At 36.4% G+C, this 18361-nt stretch overlaps 1 protein-coding gene across 1 annotated transcript in view; it reads right to left on the bottom strand.

Annotated features, from left to right (window-relative positions):
* Window positions 1–18361, bottom strand: part of npr1a (natriuretic peptide receptor 1a) — a 95512-nt gene that overhangs the window by 12068 nt on the left and 65083 nt on the right. The window contains exons 6-11 of the mRNA XM_053231266.1: window positions 8099–8193; window positions 7863–7998; window positions 6501–6585; window positions 1782–1902; window positions 428–502; window positions 63–140 (exon numbers count right to left, since the gene is read on the bottom strand). Coding sequence (XP_053087241.1) covers window positions 63–140; window positions 428–502; window positions 1782–1902; window positions 6501–6585; window positions 7863–7998; window positions 8099–8193 — 590 coding nt within the window. The remainder of the gene's footprint in view (window positions 1–62; window positions 141–427; window positions 503–1781; window positions 1903–6500; window positions 6586–7862; window positions 7999–8098; window positions 8194–18361) is intronic.

Raw genomic sequence — 18361 nt, 5'->3', positions numbered from 1 at the left:
AGTCACATATAATTATCTATTCCACAATCCCACAGCAGAGGGGGCAGTAAAGGCACACTTACATGTTTGAGTTCAAACAGCACCTTCCTGGTGAGCTCGATACGCTTCTTGTTGATATACTTAATGGCTGTTATGTTTCCCTGAAAAAAAAAAAAAAGACATGAGTCTCTCTCTTTCTGTTCTCTCAGCTGAAACTTGTACATTCTCTTAAATATACTATTACTATATTGTCATAACTTTTCAAGATTTAAACAAATGAAGAATTAAAGTACATGGAATTTATACATTTAAAAGTCACATGGGGTCGAACCATGAGATACTGAAAAGCTGTTATCCTGGATTTCATGGTTTCATCATAACCTAGGTTGAACCCTTGTGCATTCTATCATCTTTCCTGAAAATAAGAAGTAAAAAAAAGTTCTCGTACCTTGTAGTAACAGGTCTTGGCATAGATCTGAACATTTCCCTCCATGGTAAGCAGTGAGCCATAATTGGAGCCTCTCTGTAGGGAGGAAATTGAGTAACAAATCACACACTGAGGATTTCTGGCACATAGTTTAACTCTTATTCACTACTAAGCACTGGCCATCCCTTGATTTTGATTTTACAGCAACGTACTTGAATAGTAGAAAAAGACAGAATAGAAAAATACTGAAGATATGTGTATTGACATATACAGTACATGCTTGGAAATCCTCCATATGGCAGGTGGGAGTGTGACTAAGAAACAAAGGCAATGAGATAGCCACTAAGGTGAGTGTGCATTGCATTCATTCGTCATTTCAAATAATAATAAAAAAAAGATATATATACAAATGAGATTTTTCAAATCAGTTTTGGCTTCAGGACAAAAAATATTACAAAACCCCCTTGTATTTCTCCTTTGCTTGTTTTTAATAATTTCAGATTCAGTTTTTGACTAAAAATTAAGGAAAGACTGCTGTTAGTGCCTGATGTCATAAATATGGATCACAATGTGCTTTTTTTTTAATTAGCAAGAAGGTGATGGTAAAGGTAGATGAAATGGAGGCTAAAAGAATCAGCAGTTGATACGATTTCAAAATATTTTAATCACCCAAATATGAATTTATATTATATTAATTTCTGAATATGCGGATCCCATTTTTATCATATCTTTTATGAAAATGGAATCCAGTTCCAGAGTAAACATCTTAACCAGATAAGAGCCTGTATAACTCTGACTTATACTCCCAAGTCGACTCTGTTCTCACTGGAATGTACTGCAGTGGGAGTTTTTTTTTTCTTTCATATTTTGAATCATCAATATTTGACTTCTAGACTTTACGAGGTGAAAAAAGTAGAAACAATAAAAAAATCAGTCAACATTTGTATTTTTTTTTAAAAAAAGCTGTTATGAAAATATGAATTATTCAAAAATGTATTTTCTATTTTATGGAACACATTATTTTGTGTTAAGGAAAAACAAAAATAAAATAAAATAAAAAAGCTGTTTCCATGTTTTCTCATATTTCTGAAACAAAAAAAATGAAAAAAATGCAACAAATATGGACCCAATAAAATCAATATCTATAGCTAATACACCAATATTTTTAAAAAATATATATATATTTCAACTTATTAGCCTTTACTGAACAAAGAAAGCTAAGTAGAGAAACTGAGCCAAGCACAAAAGCATAAAAGTTGCATAAGACATATATAATTTCATATTAAATTTTAGCATTGTTTGAGTTTTGTATATGTTCAATAAAATTGTACAATCTGACATGACTGTGTGTGTGTGTGTGTGTGTGTGTCCTCACCAGCGATAGTGTCAATCTGCTGCATGTCCTACGCAGTGCTTTCTCCAGGTTATTAATCTGAATGTCCTCCCAGTGCACCCTCCACAGCTGTGCCGCTAACTCGTTCTCCAACTTCACCTTTCTGAAGGACAGAACGCGTGGGTGAGCGAGACAGAGCGAGTGAACGTACAGGACAGGAAGAACCATAAAAGACAAACAGACACAGGGATAAGTGTGTAGATGATGGAACATAAAAAGAACATGGCGTGTGAATGGACCTAACACTTTCTCAAAGTACTAGGGAATTTTTATGGAGTTCATACCGACTCTATTTAAAGAAAAGAAAAATACAGAAAAATTCCTCTCCCTCTAAGTGCCTTAAGTCAAACGCAGTAGCAAAAAAAACTCCATTTCAGCTGATGGACATGACATTTCCCCAAACATGAAAGCTACAAAGTTAGCTTTGTGTTTAGCGAAAGTGCTTCTCCTCCTCATCGCCCAGAGGAGAATTGCTTTGTTTAAAGGTCTCAGGAGATTTCATGGCGGTTCTTTCCTGTGTTTGATTTAGTTATCAACTTTGTCACAAATATTTCTCCTAAAATTCTTTAAGATATGAATATGAAATTTTTCTGATTAAAAGAGTCAAAGCAAAGCGAAAGGATGTGACTAGACGATCTTCCAATCACAACGCAAATGCTTTAACACTGCACTATGAAATAAAAGTGTCATTATGTTCTCATTTTTCTCAATGAGAGAGTGAGAGTGTAGATATGTTAGCAGTAGCATTTATTTTAAAGACCTTCTACATCTATTTGAAACATTACATTACCTTGGAGACTGATAGGTGTGTACTTGGATACACCTCTAATAAAATGTTTTTTTTCATCAGTAGACTTGTATATATCAAGGCTTTGAATATGTCAAAGCTTATTAGCTTGAGAAAGGAAAGATCAGTGTAATATCAGAGACTCAGTGTTAGAGATAAAAATGTAAACCGCATGTAAACAATGTTTTGTAGAGAAAGACAAACACGTTGTGATACAGATAAATGATCAAGGTTATATGTAATTGATTAAATTTTGTCATTGTAATTGTCATTTTAACTATTAATTAGATTTATACCACAGGGCTGTTGAATTCTCAAATCTGATTGGTCAGATCTACATAATCTAAGTCTAATAATAAACAGATAAAAAAGTGTATTGTTATTTAACAAGGAACATTTTAAGATTTCTGTGAGCAGATGCTTATTTAACATTAATGGAAGGAGTCTCCAGTGTCAGTGCTTTGTAACAGTCTTCAGGACAGACGACTTTCCTGTTTCTCTGTAACAGGATGCCATGGTAGCGCTGATACGGTTCAGGTGTTTGTGATCATGTGACTTGGTGCGTGAAGTGAACATGTGGAGTACAGTGGCTGATTGGTAGCAACGATCATCAGAGCTACCATCACACATGACAAGTTGTTTGTTTTTTTGTCTAACGTAACGTAATGTAAGTCAGAACAGGAACTAACTTGTCTCATGGACGTTCCACAACATTAAATGTAACTACAAATGATTAAAAAAGCATGACGTGTCATTCGTTAATAAATTACAAATTTTAATCATTGACAAATTGCTGTGCTATAAGAGGAATAACACACTTTGGTTGGTGTTGTTATAGGAAAATAATCCACTTTGGGGTGGTACAACACAACCCCATCATGGATTATTCTTCTATAACAACATGTCTGTCGTATTTTATTCCTTACTTACTTTCACAATCCTTGCACAATTCATATAAAGCTTGAGTCAAAGTGGCATTCTGTCTCACAAGTCCTATGAAATGACTTTGATATTTATGAGATATCTTGCAATTATTTCACCAGTCTATTAAATTTCACGCCACCACTTTTAAAGGTGTGCCATTATCTCTGAATGTGTGTGTGTGTGTGTGCAGTAATGATGCACATGTCTGAGGTTAACAGAATGAAGCAGTCAGTCTGCCTATTTACTGTTTATGGAAAAAATTCTGTATACTAAGGACAGTATTCTGTATTTTAAAGGACAGAATTTATTGACGCACAGTAACTAATGTAATTACTGTAATGTGTAACATTAGTGTGTTTGTATCAATACTGAATGCAGTTTACGTCTAATATGTTTAGTTCAAATAGAGTTGAAGATCATGAAGTTTATAGTAATATTTATAATGCATTTATTAATTGTTAACAAATAAATTGTTAATAAGGCAAAAACAGTGTTTTTAACGCATTATATCGCCAATAACAAATAAATTCTGCCCCAGTTTATTACTGCTTCAAGTTTAGTCATAGAAATACTGACAGGTTCTTGGTAAAGTTCTTCACAAGGATTTTATGATTTCCTGATCATCTCCCTGGCATAATTAATTCAACGAAGAAGAAAAAATCAAGATACTTGTCATGATGCACTTGTCTATTAACACAAATGTGTTATGAAAAAGACTTATATCATGTTAACGATTCCTAATGCATAATAAAAATAGCTATAAAGTGTAATGCATTCTAATGAGTATCATACCTTATGAATATATTATAACATAATAAGAATTTGTTCATAATTCATTATAACTAAGATCTTCAAAGAAAGTGTTACAAAAACTCATAACAATACAAATACTTAGTACTGAAAGAGAAATACACACAAAGATGCAAAACAGAAATAAGCAATGACCATCAATCGTCAGTTTCTGAAGGAGATTTAGAGAAAGATAGAGAACATTTAGAGAAAAAGTCAAAGCTTTGGATTAGAAATGCCGTAATACCGCTTTTCCTTTCTGATACCCATGCTGAAAGCCGACGCTGAAGTTTTACCATTAGCAATTTTTAATTAAAACACTTTATTTAAGACAATCAGCTATAACGATCATAACTCATCATGACTGCTCAAACACTCAATTATACAACAGTTAGTCCCGGTCCACTAATTTGATTGGTCGAGTGGGGTTCCAAGAGTGCTTATATTTCCTATAACCGCACTGGGGTGTTTCACCGTGTGTATCACTCCACTCGTCTGTGTTCGCTATGTAAAATTCCACTGTTACTACAGTGGTGCTAGTGACATCATCAGTGGACAAGGCAAGTGATACTCTTCAGGAATATAACTTTTGACTTAAAATAATCCTACAACAACATGCCTGTCGTATTTTATTCCTTACTTCCATGCTAAAGGAGGCTAGATTTATTTCACACTCCTTGCACAATTCACATAAAGCTTGAGTCAAAGTGGTATTCTGTCTCACAAGTCCTATGAAATGACTTTGATATTAATGAAATATCTTGCAATTATTTCACCAGTCTATTAAATTTCATGCCACCACTTTTAAAGGTGTGCCATTATCTCTGAATGTGTGTGCGTGTGTGTGCAGTAATGATGCACATGTCTGAGGTTAATGGAATGAAGCAGTCAGTCTGCCTATTTACTGTTTATGGAAAAAATTCTGTATACTTCAGTATGCAGTAACATTAGTATGTTAAACATTAGAATATTTGTATCAATACTTCAAGCTACATTTTTCAAGAATATACATTTTGACTTAAAATATGAAAGCTTGTCAGATGAAGATGAAAAGGAAGAAGGGGCACGAGAAGCACCTTTAAGGGGAATGTACAAATCATTGTGAGCTAGCTAGCCAGCTATCTGATGTGCTATAAAGGTGAGTGTGGCTTCTTCAAGATTTATTTCCACTAGAAGAGCGAAAATATACACATTTGGCCATATTTTGTCTGAAATGTCAGTTACTTTACATTCATTTCTTGTTTATAGAACTGTTGTGTAAAAGCAATATTGCACTCACAGTAGTGTGGTTATAGTGAATATCAGCACGGCTGTGATCACCTACAGTACTTGATATTCAGTATAATCACAGTCTTACCCGTGTGATATTGCTTAATTACCCTACAGGAAGAACATTTCATGCAAATAAACTCTTTCGAGAAAAAAAAAGAAAAACAACCAGACATACATATCAGTGCAAATGTGTGCAGATTGTGTTGCTGTAATGGTAACTTAGGTGGTTAATGTTTGTATCATGTGACCTACTTTACATTACTTCACTTCACATTTCTTTGCGCGACAACAATTCTGTGATATTTCAGGCTGTATTTGTTATGGAACTGGATCAAATTCGTATTTTTTTCTTTCTCCTGGATAGCACTATGTGATATGGCGATACATATCATAGGACAATATAAAAATATCTATTGATAGATGTTTTTTTATATCGTCCATATCGCCAATGTCTCAAAAGCCACTTTTCGGCAGCCGACTTACGTCACGTAACGGTCAGAGCTAGGAGCCTATTTGTGCCTATTTATCTAATATTTTATATTAGGAAGCATTATATTTAGACTGTTGGAAATAAAGTACCAGTGTATTACGTCTATAAAGGTGCATGCTATGTTGAAGACAAGTCTGTTTTCTCCTGCACAATCTTGTTCCTCAGTCTGAAAATAACCTCTGGGATTCAACAATATGGATTCAACAAAAGGAAATGGAAATGGAAGCAGGTAAAAAAAGAGGAAGAACTTTTTTTTAGAATTATGGGACACGAGAGAGAAGACTAAAGGTTTAAATGGTTTGGATGACAATGCGTTGGAAAAATGGACAAATACAGGAACAAAGTAACACAGAGAGAGAGACAAGGGAGTGATAATGAGGATAAATGAGGGTCAAAGTGGAGAAAGAATAACACAAGCTGCATATAGTGTTTCACTGACCTGCAGACGAAGACTGTGACAGTGACGATGATGATGAAGATGAAGCACACTACTATTGAGATCATCTGATGCATGGTGACCGTTCCTGAAATAAAGACAAAAAATATGCAGATATGTCTATATGTATGTCTTTTTTTTAAATAAAACGTACGTAAAAAATCCAGAATTTTTTTATTTTCCTATAACAGCATGTCATGAAATGTTTTACTCCTCTTATACCACAACAATTTGCCAACACTAGCAATTTTTTATTTATTAAAGAACAATGCATCATACTATTCACCTGTTTATAGTTACATTTAATGATGTGGAAACAAGTTACTTCCTGTTTTCACTTCCATTACAGCAGATTTCTCTTTTTTCTGTCTCTTAAAGTTAGTAAGACAAAAACAAAATGCAGATTCTCATGTTACAGAGAAACCCCAACGTCCTCTGTCCTGAAGACGTTACATCTGACTGTTACACGGCACTGACAATGGAGACTCCTTCCAAAAATGCTAAATAAACATCTGCTTTTAGAAAAAATTTCAACAATTACACGTTTTTACTTAATTTATGTGGAGCGTCCATCATACAAGTTCCTGTGTAAGTTATTACTACAGAAATGATAACGAATTATAACAAACACATTAAATTAAACCTTGCAGCCGAGCTGCTGTTAAAGAAAATTAATAAACACTTCCGAGAAAGAACACTGTGGTATAATAGCGTGTATGGACACTTAGTCATATGGGATAATGGAATTAGTGTTTAAATCATGAATCTTTATACGTGGCTTTGTAAAGTGGCCTCATATTTCTAGGTTGTAACTCATTTTGTGGTAGTATTTAAGACTCTATTATTGTCATGTTAAGCAAATATCTCACCAATGCCATGGACAAACCATTCTTGTTCTCTAAAGAAACTTTCGGTTCATGATTCTTTAATAAGTTTTCAATGGTGCCATGAAACCGAATAATCATTTTCCACTGCAAAGATGATTCCACATACAGAGGGTAACATTTCGAGTGGATTTCTTTTAGTTCTTCTATTCTTCTAATATTTACATCCAACATTTTCCAGCACAGTTCTATTTAAGGGTGTAAGTGTAAATGTTATATTCCCCATTAGATTTGTCTAATTAACAAACAATATTTAACAATTCAATAGAGAGAGAGAGACCCTTGGTGTTAAAATAATTTTTAAAAAAGTCTAGAATTATTGAATGTGAGGTCTCTAACTAAAATTAGGCTTAATTTAGAATACAACATATAGTGACAGAATGTATTTCCCCTGACTAATACACCAAAATTAGTTTATTTCAATGTACATGCAGCTGGTGAGCGGATTTTGAAGTAAAGGAGGGGTTGTAGTGCTGCTTACTGGCCAGACAGGAAGGATTGTCGTTCTTAAAGCCACACACTGGGATGTCAGGAGGAGGAACGCCTTTCAGCCAGTGCACCTTCATCCCCGGCTCAGGAATCATCTGCTTCAGACTGCTGTTATACACTGACACAATCTGCAATAAACAAACATGCACACACAAAACACAGGTCATACAAAATAAATCATGATATTCAGGACAATATCCAGGAAAAGTTCCTGTTTTTAAATGCTACCTGATAAACTCCGGAGTCGGTGTCATTCATGTCCCAGAGAGCAAAATCGATTTCTCGGTTGCCATTCTTATCCATCTCCATCAGCCCTGTGACACCTATTAGAAACGAGGAAAATATATTATCACTGTGACACTCACTGATCAATATACCAACATAGCAGACGGACAAATGCAAAACAAATGTAAACAGCAACATGTCTGTGAAAAATGAACACTGAAAGCCTAATTATCTGCATTACATTTACATTTATGTTTACATTTACAGCATTTAGCAGAAGCCCTTATCCAGAGCGACTTACATTCACCTCATTTATACAAGTTAAGGGTTAAGGGCCTTGGTCCAGGGCCCAGCAGTGGCAACTTGGCGGTGCTGGGATTTGAACTCATGAACTTCTGGACTTCCTGCACAAGCAATACAAGCACACAAGTCTTGCGCTTCATCCAGCATCAAAACACACACTTCCTCTTCACTTCCATATGGAGCCCATATGCTTATAATACGACACACACAGACTGCAGAGGGAACGACGCCAGTTTAATGTCGCAACAGGTGGCAATGGAGCTGCTTACTTTTGCCAACACTCAATATTCCTCGTTTTTCTGTAAATAGAAATATGCTGAAGGCCAGGCAGTGAAACATATTGGTAGTAGGAGTGTGTATAAATGATTTAATGATATAATATAATTTGATTATGATTTATGATATGTCTATATCATTGCAATTCAGTGTGATATATTGTGATTCAGTACTGTGTTTCATTTTAATTTTGAGAAGTGGAAGATCACACTTCCTTTGCTGGTATTGAGGCACAAAGGCCACACCTCCTTTATTGGGACTGAAGCGCTGAAGGCACGCCTCTTTTTTACTGGTACTGACAGGTACACCGGCCACACCTTCTATACTTGGACTGACAGGCAGCAAAGCCACACCTTCTTTACTGGGATTGACAGGCACAGAGGTCATTCCTCTTTCACTGGGATCGAAGCAAAGAGGCCACGCCTCCCTTATTCTTCTCTGGCATATCACTGATTAGAGATGTTTGAACAGTTATTTGGCCCACATTGAACCAGAATTCTGAAAGCCACTCAATATTCAGATTCTTTCTGCTAGTACAAACAGCTAGAATAGACAAATTAGCTGACGGCTTTACAAATGCTCCAAACAGGCAGCTTTAAAAATTCCTTTGAAATGCAAATGAATGTTAAATCTTGAGAAGCTCAGTTTGATTAAAAAAAGACAAACAGTCACGTGTTCAAGAACTAGCTGCATTTCATGTCAGAGAAAAAAGCAGATTTTTTTTAAAAGCCATGGAAACCACAGTTTTCAAAACACACTAGTGACACCAATTAGCACTGGACTGGAAGCACAACAGCGAAGCTCCTCTCACCAGCCTGCTGCTCTCTGCCGATGATCTGGTTATATAAATATATATTACACAAATTCTCAAAAGAGCAAAGCTGAGGGTGAGACTGACACACTCACAGCTAAACTGCCCCATCAATCATTTACACAATCACAGCACTTTTACTGTTTCATAAAAACATTCGCAGAACTGCACATAACACACACAGCCACAAATAATGCACACACTGATCTGTATGTCCATGAGCTAGGTTCAGATGTGTCAGTGCTGAAACCTGATGCCTAGCGTGTGTGTGTGTGTGTGCGCGTGTGTGCGTGCGTGTGCGTGCGTGCGTGCGTGCGTGTGTGTGCGTGTGTGTGTGTGTAAAATACTCTCTTCAGGGAAATGACCCAATGTCCCAAATAACCACAAGGCAACACAGAGATGAGTTATCATTTGGACAAGTCCTTCTTTTATTTTTCTGGCCTCAGTTCAGCTCTATTTCTAAATGAAATGACCCCAGATGCACATTAAGTGTTCACTGAAGGATAACTGGTCCAAATTTGCTAACTGATTTCAAGGACAGAACATTTATCAATTTTATGTAACCGACATACCATATGTTCTGGACCATACGTTGCATTAGAGTACCAGATGCACGCAATAAATTCTGTTTGTTTAGAGCAAAAATATCTACATTGCATTACTTTACTTTTTTTACTTTATACATTTGTACTTGGCTAGGTAGCTCTGTTAGCATAGCTCATACTGTGTTATCATATCCATTAGCATATCACACAGTTACATGTCTGTCAGCTACGAATGTTGCTTCTGATTTAGTTAAAAATTTGATTTCTGCTTGCTGTGTTTTTGTTTACAATCATCTGCTAAAAACACCAATAAGCAACTAACACTTGCTGTTATAACAAAATCTTTAACAATGAGCTAGCGTGATACGGCCTTGTGTGAAGTAGAGTTACTTTTGCCAACCTGAAGTTGATTACGTTTATTAATTTTAATATCCTCATGTCCTGAAGTGCTTTATTCTGCTTACACTTTGCCAGTTATTTATTTACATAGTTATGTTGCGGAGTGTCCATAAAACGAGTCAGTTCCTGTTATTACTTATGTTATAGTAGCTGTAAGCCTTCATTCCTTCACCAGCCTCTTTTTTTCTATCTCTTGAAGTTAATAAAAGAAAAAAAATCTGGCTTGTCATGCCAAGAACTACCAAGTGTCGGAAAACTTACAACTTTCTTTCTGACTTTTAGACAGTGCTGAGACTGGAAACTCCTTCCAGAAATGCTAACTAAATGTCACCGTACAGAAAACCTTATGTGCATATCAACACATTTTAAAAATCTGTTTATATGGAATGTCTGCCATTCAAGTCCCTGGGGAATGAGCTGCTGCTGTATAGAAACAACGACGTATTAGAACGAGTGAATTAATATAAACCTGTGATTTGCTTTCAGCTGGAACTACTGACCAATCAGAATAAAGAAATCAACAGTGCTGTGGTATAAAAAGGCTTATTACATTTATTTTAATGTACTAATTATGCCATAAAAGATTGCTTATTGTGGTGAAAGTATGGTATGTGATACAACATGCCCTGTATATTATCACTAGAATATTATCACCTCTTCTTGTGTGCCTGTCTGTGTCAAGCATTTCCTGTTCAGTGCTTTTAAATAATCCACACTGTACCTATGGAGACGGCATGCTCAGCACACAACCCTGTATGTTCCTAATGATATCAGTCAGACTGCATGCCACACACACACACACACACACACACACACACACACACACAGTAGCTCACATGTAATAAAACTAACCACTGCAACGAACCTGATCTACTGAATAAACCTGATGTGACTCATTCATTCTGACATGAGCTATTCTTGGCATACCTGCCCTGAGAGGTAGCTTTATGTTGATAGTCGTTGACATTAAATTGACCGTGTTGCATTGCTGCCTTCCTCTTCCATTACGCTTTTTCCACATTATACCACGTTCGGCAATAAAGTCCGCCTGCCTGACTTGTCTTCAATCCTTCTGAGTTCGAGCATCACTCCACAGCTACGTTTCCTCCACTATTGCTATCCACATTGGTGTTAAACCCCTGATGCTTGGCTACAAAGCCGAAAATGGAAAATTCATGCTTTTTTGCACTGCTCCCCTGTTTTTTTCACATTATACCTTGTGGTGCACTAAACTGCATGCGCTTGACTTGTGTGCAACATCCCCAGTACGAAATTTCCCTATCTGCAGCTATCTTCATCTTTAAAAGAAGACTGAAAATGAACTTTTTCAACAAGCACTTGAACGACCGCTAAACATGCATATAAAAAGCCGATATGTATTTGCTTGTGTATCAGAACTGACTAGTAATTAAATATGCACTAGGGTAAAGATGTTCAAGATGGAATAAATGTAAATTACATTTACAGCCACCCTTATCCAGAGAGACTTAAATTTATACAACTGAGCCATTGAGGGCCTTGCTCAAGGGCCCAGCAGTGTCAACTTGGCAGTAGTGGAATTTGAACCCACAAACTCCCAAGCTGTCATTCAACAGCTTAACCACTGAGCTACCACTCAGCTACAGGCAATGCTGTTAATTGCTGGGGTCTGTGGCTGAGAGCCAAGGGAACAATTGGCCATGCTTTCTGGGTGAGAGTAATGGCATACTCTCTCTCTCTCTCCTGGCAATCACAGCGACACTAGCCAATTGTGGGCATTTGTGAGCTCTCTCTCTGGTTGGTAGCTGTTGTCTGATAGGGAAGTTAGTTAGTGTTGGCTAGTGGGTGGGAACTGGCAAGAGAATTATAAAATACAGAGCAATTTTAATTTTTAAGTATGAAATATACTTATCAATCAGACTTTTGGGCCCTTAAAATGGTGTCACTGGCTAAAAATGATTATGAATCCATGCATTAGGATGATGTTTGACCCTCAAAATGTTGTTTCAAAAACGCAAAGTTTTGTACCAGGCGACTCATTTCATTCATCATCGCTTTATTTGCTGTAAAGATTCTGTCTGTGATTCACTGATTTCTAAGTATTAAAACTAAAATTTTTAGGTGCCATGCAGTTATATTAATATGTATGGTGTATACATATTATATACAGTATATACAGAATTTTCAAATACACTGAATCACTGTTTTATTATATATACACTGACCTAATAACTAAAGAACTTGCAATTCAGTGGATTTTGAAAAAAATAAAGAAATTGAACAGTAAGATACAATAATGTAAGATACAATAAGCTGAACTCAACCACAGACCTCTGTAGCAGAATGTATTATTTATGAATGTACCTAATGACCTTATACTGCTAATACTGAAGCATTATTACACTCAAGATTGACGACCAACTAAAGCAAGAAACGTAGACACTGAAAAACATAACTTAAGAGGTTACATAATTGAACTATGTAGGCATTTAATACCAGGACTAATAAAAGGAAGATGACAGCAGGAACATCTTTACTCTCTAAAAACATCAAACTTACATAAAGCCTGTATATATATATATAAAATATAAAACAAATATATATAAAAAGCCTGTAAAATCACAGCACTGGGAAACAGCAACATCGGAATGTCACCAAAGGGGCATTGTGGGTAATGAGCCAGGCATGGGAAGGACAGAAGGAGCTTGCTGGGGTGTGGGAATGGGTGCGAGTCAGTACTCTCAGCCCTAGCCCAGCTCACCAGGGATATGAACATAAATGCAGATCTGAAATCTTCGCCTTTATACACTTCCGAGTTGTCATTTTGTGTTAAGAATTTCTTTTTTCTGAATGTATTAAAATAGCAAATATACAACTTCCTGTGCAATCTTAAGTAATGTATTCATGTGGGTAATGTTGATTAATGCATGATGCTACGATCCCCAGTGACAAACAGCGATCACTCCGATTAAATATGTGCATTATTGAATATTTCAATAGAAAATAAGTTTAATGTTGTTACATCCAGTTCATTGTGCTGGTGATTTCAGATCTCAGGACTGTCAGTGTGCCAATGTTGGGCCTGCTGAATTAATTAATTAATACAGAATAGATTCTCTATTGGGAGACAGCCATATGCGGTGAATCTTTGCGAGGAACAAGTGATTTGCTATAACACAGAACCCACGTACGTCCAAGTGCTAACATTATAACCAACACAGAATACATACAAAACACATACATGCATCACACAAGCTGGAGGTACTGCATTATCAGATTGACATTTGGAAAGGACAGAGCGAGCCCTTGTTCCAACAACCTCTGTTAAAGATCATTCATTCGTTCATCTTTAGCATTATCCTGGTCAGGGTGGATCTGGAGTGTATCCCAGGAACAATGAGTGTGAGGTGGAAACACACCCTGGGTGGCATGCCATCCATTGCAGGTCAGCATGCCTTGGGATATGTGGTTATTGGAAAATAATCCACTTTAGGGTGGTAACAGTGACTCCGCTTCATGCCAGGCCACCACACACCACCTTATCAATGATTATTTTCCTATAACAGCATACCCTCAAGTGGTTTCCTCCTTAATTCAGTGGAGTATAACTTGATAAACCAGTATTGTATGCTATAATGGATTATAACTTAGGATACAGCTCTACAGAGCATTACTTTATTAGCATGTACTATGTGCTTACAAACAGATTTTAAAATTATGTTGCATATCCTGACATTATGGTCACATACTCAAGAATGCTTTTAAAGAATGCCTTTGACAAAGGAAGAACGCATTGAAATCATTCTCATGGCTGGATCGGGAAGCTGTTGCAAGGTTGCAATGGACATGCAATTACACGCATAACACCAGATGTGTTTACACGGCTTCATCATGAGTGGCGGGAGAGACGTCTCGAAATGGCAATCATGTAAATAAAGTTACATTTTGTGTTACATTTCCCCTATGTATGGAGACTTTTGGGACACATTGTATTATTATTTATGCCTGGCTTTATGAAGTACGCTGTATAACACATTATAAATGCATAGGAAGTGCTAACAAATATTGCCTAAATTGGGAATCACCTAATTTCCCAAGTTCATTGTCTCGTAGTCTCTCAGTTTCTCGTTCCTCTGCTTCTTTGCATTCCCTGTTCCTTGTCATGCTGTAGCTGTTTTCTGGACCATTACCCAAATAGTGATTATGGATTTGCCTTCAGCTCCATCTCTACACTCTGACTACATTTTTGGATAAGCTTTAATAAAGAGACTTTATTTAAATGCACCTGCATCCTGCTGTCTTTTAATACTAAAGCACTCTACTGATCTCACTCTAAAAAGCACTAAAAAGCAAAAACAGGTGTTGTGGATCTTCAGAAGCTTCTCTTTATAAATATTCAGATTAATAACACAGTGTCTGAGTGCAGCTTTGTAAAAAATTCGCCACTTCTGTGCTTGATCAATAATATTGAACTCTGATTGTACCTGCTCTGTCAATAATCCTCCATTTAACGATTACATTTTAATAGCACTCTTAATGACAGCCAGATCTGCGGGGTTTCTACAATACAAGAGCTAAAATGGGAGATCTCAACTTTACCATCAGATTTTCCAATACACTACTAAGGGTAGCTGTTTACAGTGGGCTGGCTCATTTGAAACAGGAAGACAAAGTTTAATCTGAAAAGACAACAGTGGTTTCCTTTCAAAAGGTTTCCTATAAACATACAGGAATTATCATAACTAGCTGCTGCCTTTCAATAAACAATCTGACGTTGTGTGATAGATTCATTTGATTATAACTTCAATTAATGCAATGCAAATGCTTCAGAATTACACTCCCTGTTACAAGGCCCCATGAGGGTTAGCAATTTTGTCTCTGAAAGGCCTTCTCAGTGTATTGGCTCATGTCCCTGAGCTGTCTCAGTGTGATGCAGCTCAAAACATTTTACTGTCAGCTCTCATTTTAATTACGCCTGGCACGCATTTTACATAATTTAAAAAAGGTCACACTTCTACTTCACTTTAATCAAAGCTACAGTGTGCATCATATTTTACTGAAAATGAAAAACATATGATTATTGATTCACTCTATAATAGGATGTTCTTGAGTTGCTGTGAAACGCACTGACAATCCTGTAGCACAAATTCACACTCAGTGTTGTCTGGGCTATCGGGTCACATCTGGTGGGAAATTTCTACTCATACAACATATACCGGCTCAGATACTTCAAACATAAACTTTAGGCCCAAAAGAAGTCCAGCTACAAGGTGACAGGCAGGAGCCAGCAGCCAATGAGAGAAGAGAAAAAGTAAGAGTGTGAGAGTGTAAACAAAACAAACAAGGATGGGGAAAGAGGATTCAGGAGTTTTAGCATTTTTCTTGCTAAACAGGTAAGAAATTTGTTTGTTCTATAATATGATGAGAAGCTAGAAAACGATCATTAGCCAATTTATCCTTGTGTTATAAAGCTGTTTAGCTAGGGAACTCATGATGGCTAGTGGCTAGTGACTAAACACTGCAAAAATATCTTAGCAAGTAAAAATATCTTGAATTTAGGCAAATTCAACTAATATTTCTCTTTATTCTATTATTTATTATTATTTATTAGATTTTTAAACAATTATAACAACATTAAGCCTATTTCTAGATATTTTTTCCCTTGAAATTTTGTCTTATTTCAAGCATTTATTTCTAGAAAGAAGCAAAACGATCTGAAAATTTCAAGCATAACATTAGTAAATATGTCTAGAAACAGGCTCATTGGTCTTATATTTATGATACAATAATCTCATAATAAAAAAATATTAGATAATTTTTCCTCTATTCAAGATATTTTTACTTTAAGATAGAATATTTTGCAGTAAATGGGAATTGCCTGCATGTTTCTCGGTATTTTTGTATTTCTAACTCAAGAGTGAGTCATCTGAGGCATTTGCCCATCTTGTGCTGTAGCTTCATTACTCTGTTTTAGCTAGCATGCCAATACTATCCAGCTCGTGCTTAAAGTTTTTTTGTCAGGCTGAAGAACAAAATACACAGATTAAATAATAAAAAAGCATGAAGAATACATATTAGGTTGCTGTAAATGTATTGTGTAATAAAACACATTATCAGAAGCGAGCAGATGTGATAGTTTTGTCTAAAATGTTTCGGTTGCTCTGCAGAGCCATGTACACAGAGAAACACTGTGAGATTATAGCCAAGCAATCAAAAGGTTTTGCTCTTTCATCTGCTACTCAGTAACTGTGACAGTCACATTAAAGTGCATGATCATTTTTAAAACAATTTTCCATAATGCTTCTATAATACTGAGAAAGCAACGGTTAGAATGGATACTTGCATGCTACTTTAATAATAACACCAATGATGTCATCAATGTACCATTTATGGATACTATTTATTGTGCTATATAAAGCTTTGGACGATTCTCTCTGAATGTGTATTAACTTGGCACTCAGTCATTATAATAATCAGAGAACAATACAGCACAACGTGCTACGAAAATTTGTTCCACGAGTAGCTGACAATAGCATTCTTCCCCCTCGAGAGAGCAAAGTTCCAAAACCGTACACAGAAGCTTTAAATAACATCTTACATTATAAGTTGGGGAGTGCACCTCTCGTTTCAAGTCAATACAATGGACGTCTTGATATGTGACCAACAATCAAACAAGCCACGCCCACTTTGCTCAGACTGACAGGCACAGGGACTGACACAGAGGCCACACCTCCTTTACTGGGACTGACACATACAAAGGCCACACCTCCTTCATTAGTACTGACACAGAGGACACACCCCCCTCACTGGTACTGACACAGAGGCCACGCCCCCCTCACTACTAGTGACACAGAGACCACGCCTCCCTCACTGGTACTAACCCAGGGGCCATGCCTCCTTCTCTGGTACTGACCCAGTGTTCGGTGTTATTTTTATGATTTATTTTTTATGTTGCTTTTTATAAGTACCTTTGCATTTTGATCATTTTTCTTTCAGTTAATGTTTTTAATTGATCAGAATTTTACTTTAATGTTCTTTTAATCCCATGTGAAGTATTTTGAGCTTTTTAATAATATCACTGAAGCTGTTGATGGGTGATATATAATTAAAAGACGTATTGTTATTGCTGTAAATGTAATTTTTTAGTTTCACAGCACTATTAATAGCATTTTCTTTTTTGGAGTAGACTGTTCGAATGAAGCCGAATCATTGATGAGCGAGACAGCTCTGTGTGTTTGCTCGTGTCTCTGAGCTGTCTCAGCCTGATCTATGGTGCAGGACCCAGAGGATCCGGTGTGTGCTTTCAGTTCGATAAGGACATCACGCCCGCTGCTGAATGGACTGTATTTACTGCTGATTAGGGGTGTAAGGGATACATAAGTTCAGTCTGCCTCTTCAGAATGGATAATGAATGAGACAGAGTGTTTGATGGCAAAAAATATTTAGAAAGTTAAAATGATCGAGTACAAAATACATAGTACCTCAGAGGTAAATCTATCAAAATAAACTAAAAAATACTGCAACCGATAAAATGAAGACATAAAATACCATTCTGAAAATACAGAAATGCATTTTCTAAGAAAGGGAGCTGAGATCAGTTGCTAGTTCAGTTGATAACGGTAATGTTAGTGTTATAGTGGTAAAGCTAATATTAACATTTTCCTAAGAAACCACACTGGTGGTCTGCACTGCATCACGGTTTAATCTATTATTCTACTTAACTATTTCTCCGATTATGTTTCTTGGACCTGCTGTTATATTTTTCTGCTGTTTTTGAGAGTATCTGCGGCTAGCCTCCAGTTTGATAGCTAGTATCCGACTCACTAGCTAGCATCCAGTTTGATAGCCAATATCTAACTAACTTGTGTCCAGTAGTTAGCTGAAAGTATAATGGAAAAATAAAGGATATTACTTGTCATTAAACACTTATTAACATCCTGTAACAGCAGTCAC

This window comes from Pangasianodon hypophthalmus, chromosome 29 (assembly GCF_027358585.1).
Source record: "Pangasianodon hypophthalmus isolate fPanHyp1 chromosome 29, fPanHyp1.pri, whole genome shotgun sequence".
Lineage (NCBI taxonomy): Eukaryota > Metazoa > Chordata > Actinopteri > Siluriformes > Pangasiidae > Pangasianodon > Pangasianodon hypophthalmus.
This window is presented reverse-complemented; position numbering and strand designations above follow the sequence as displayed.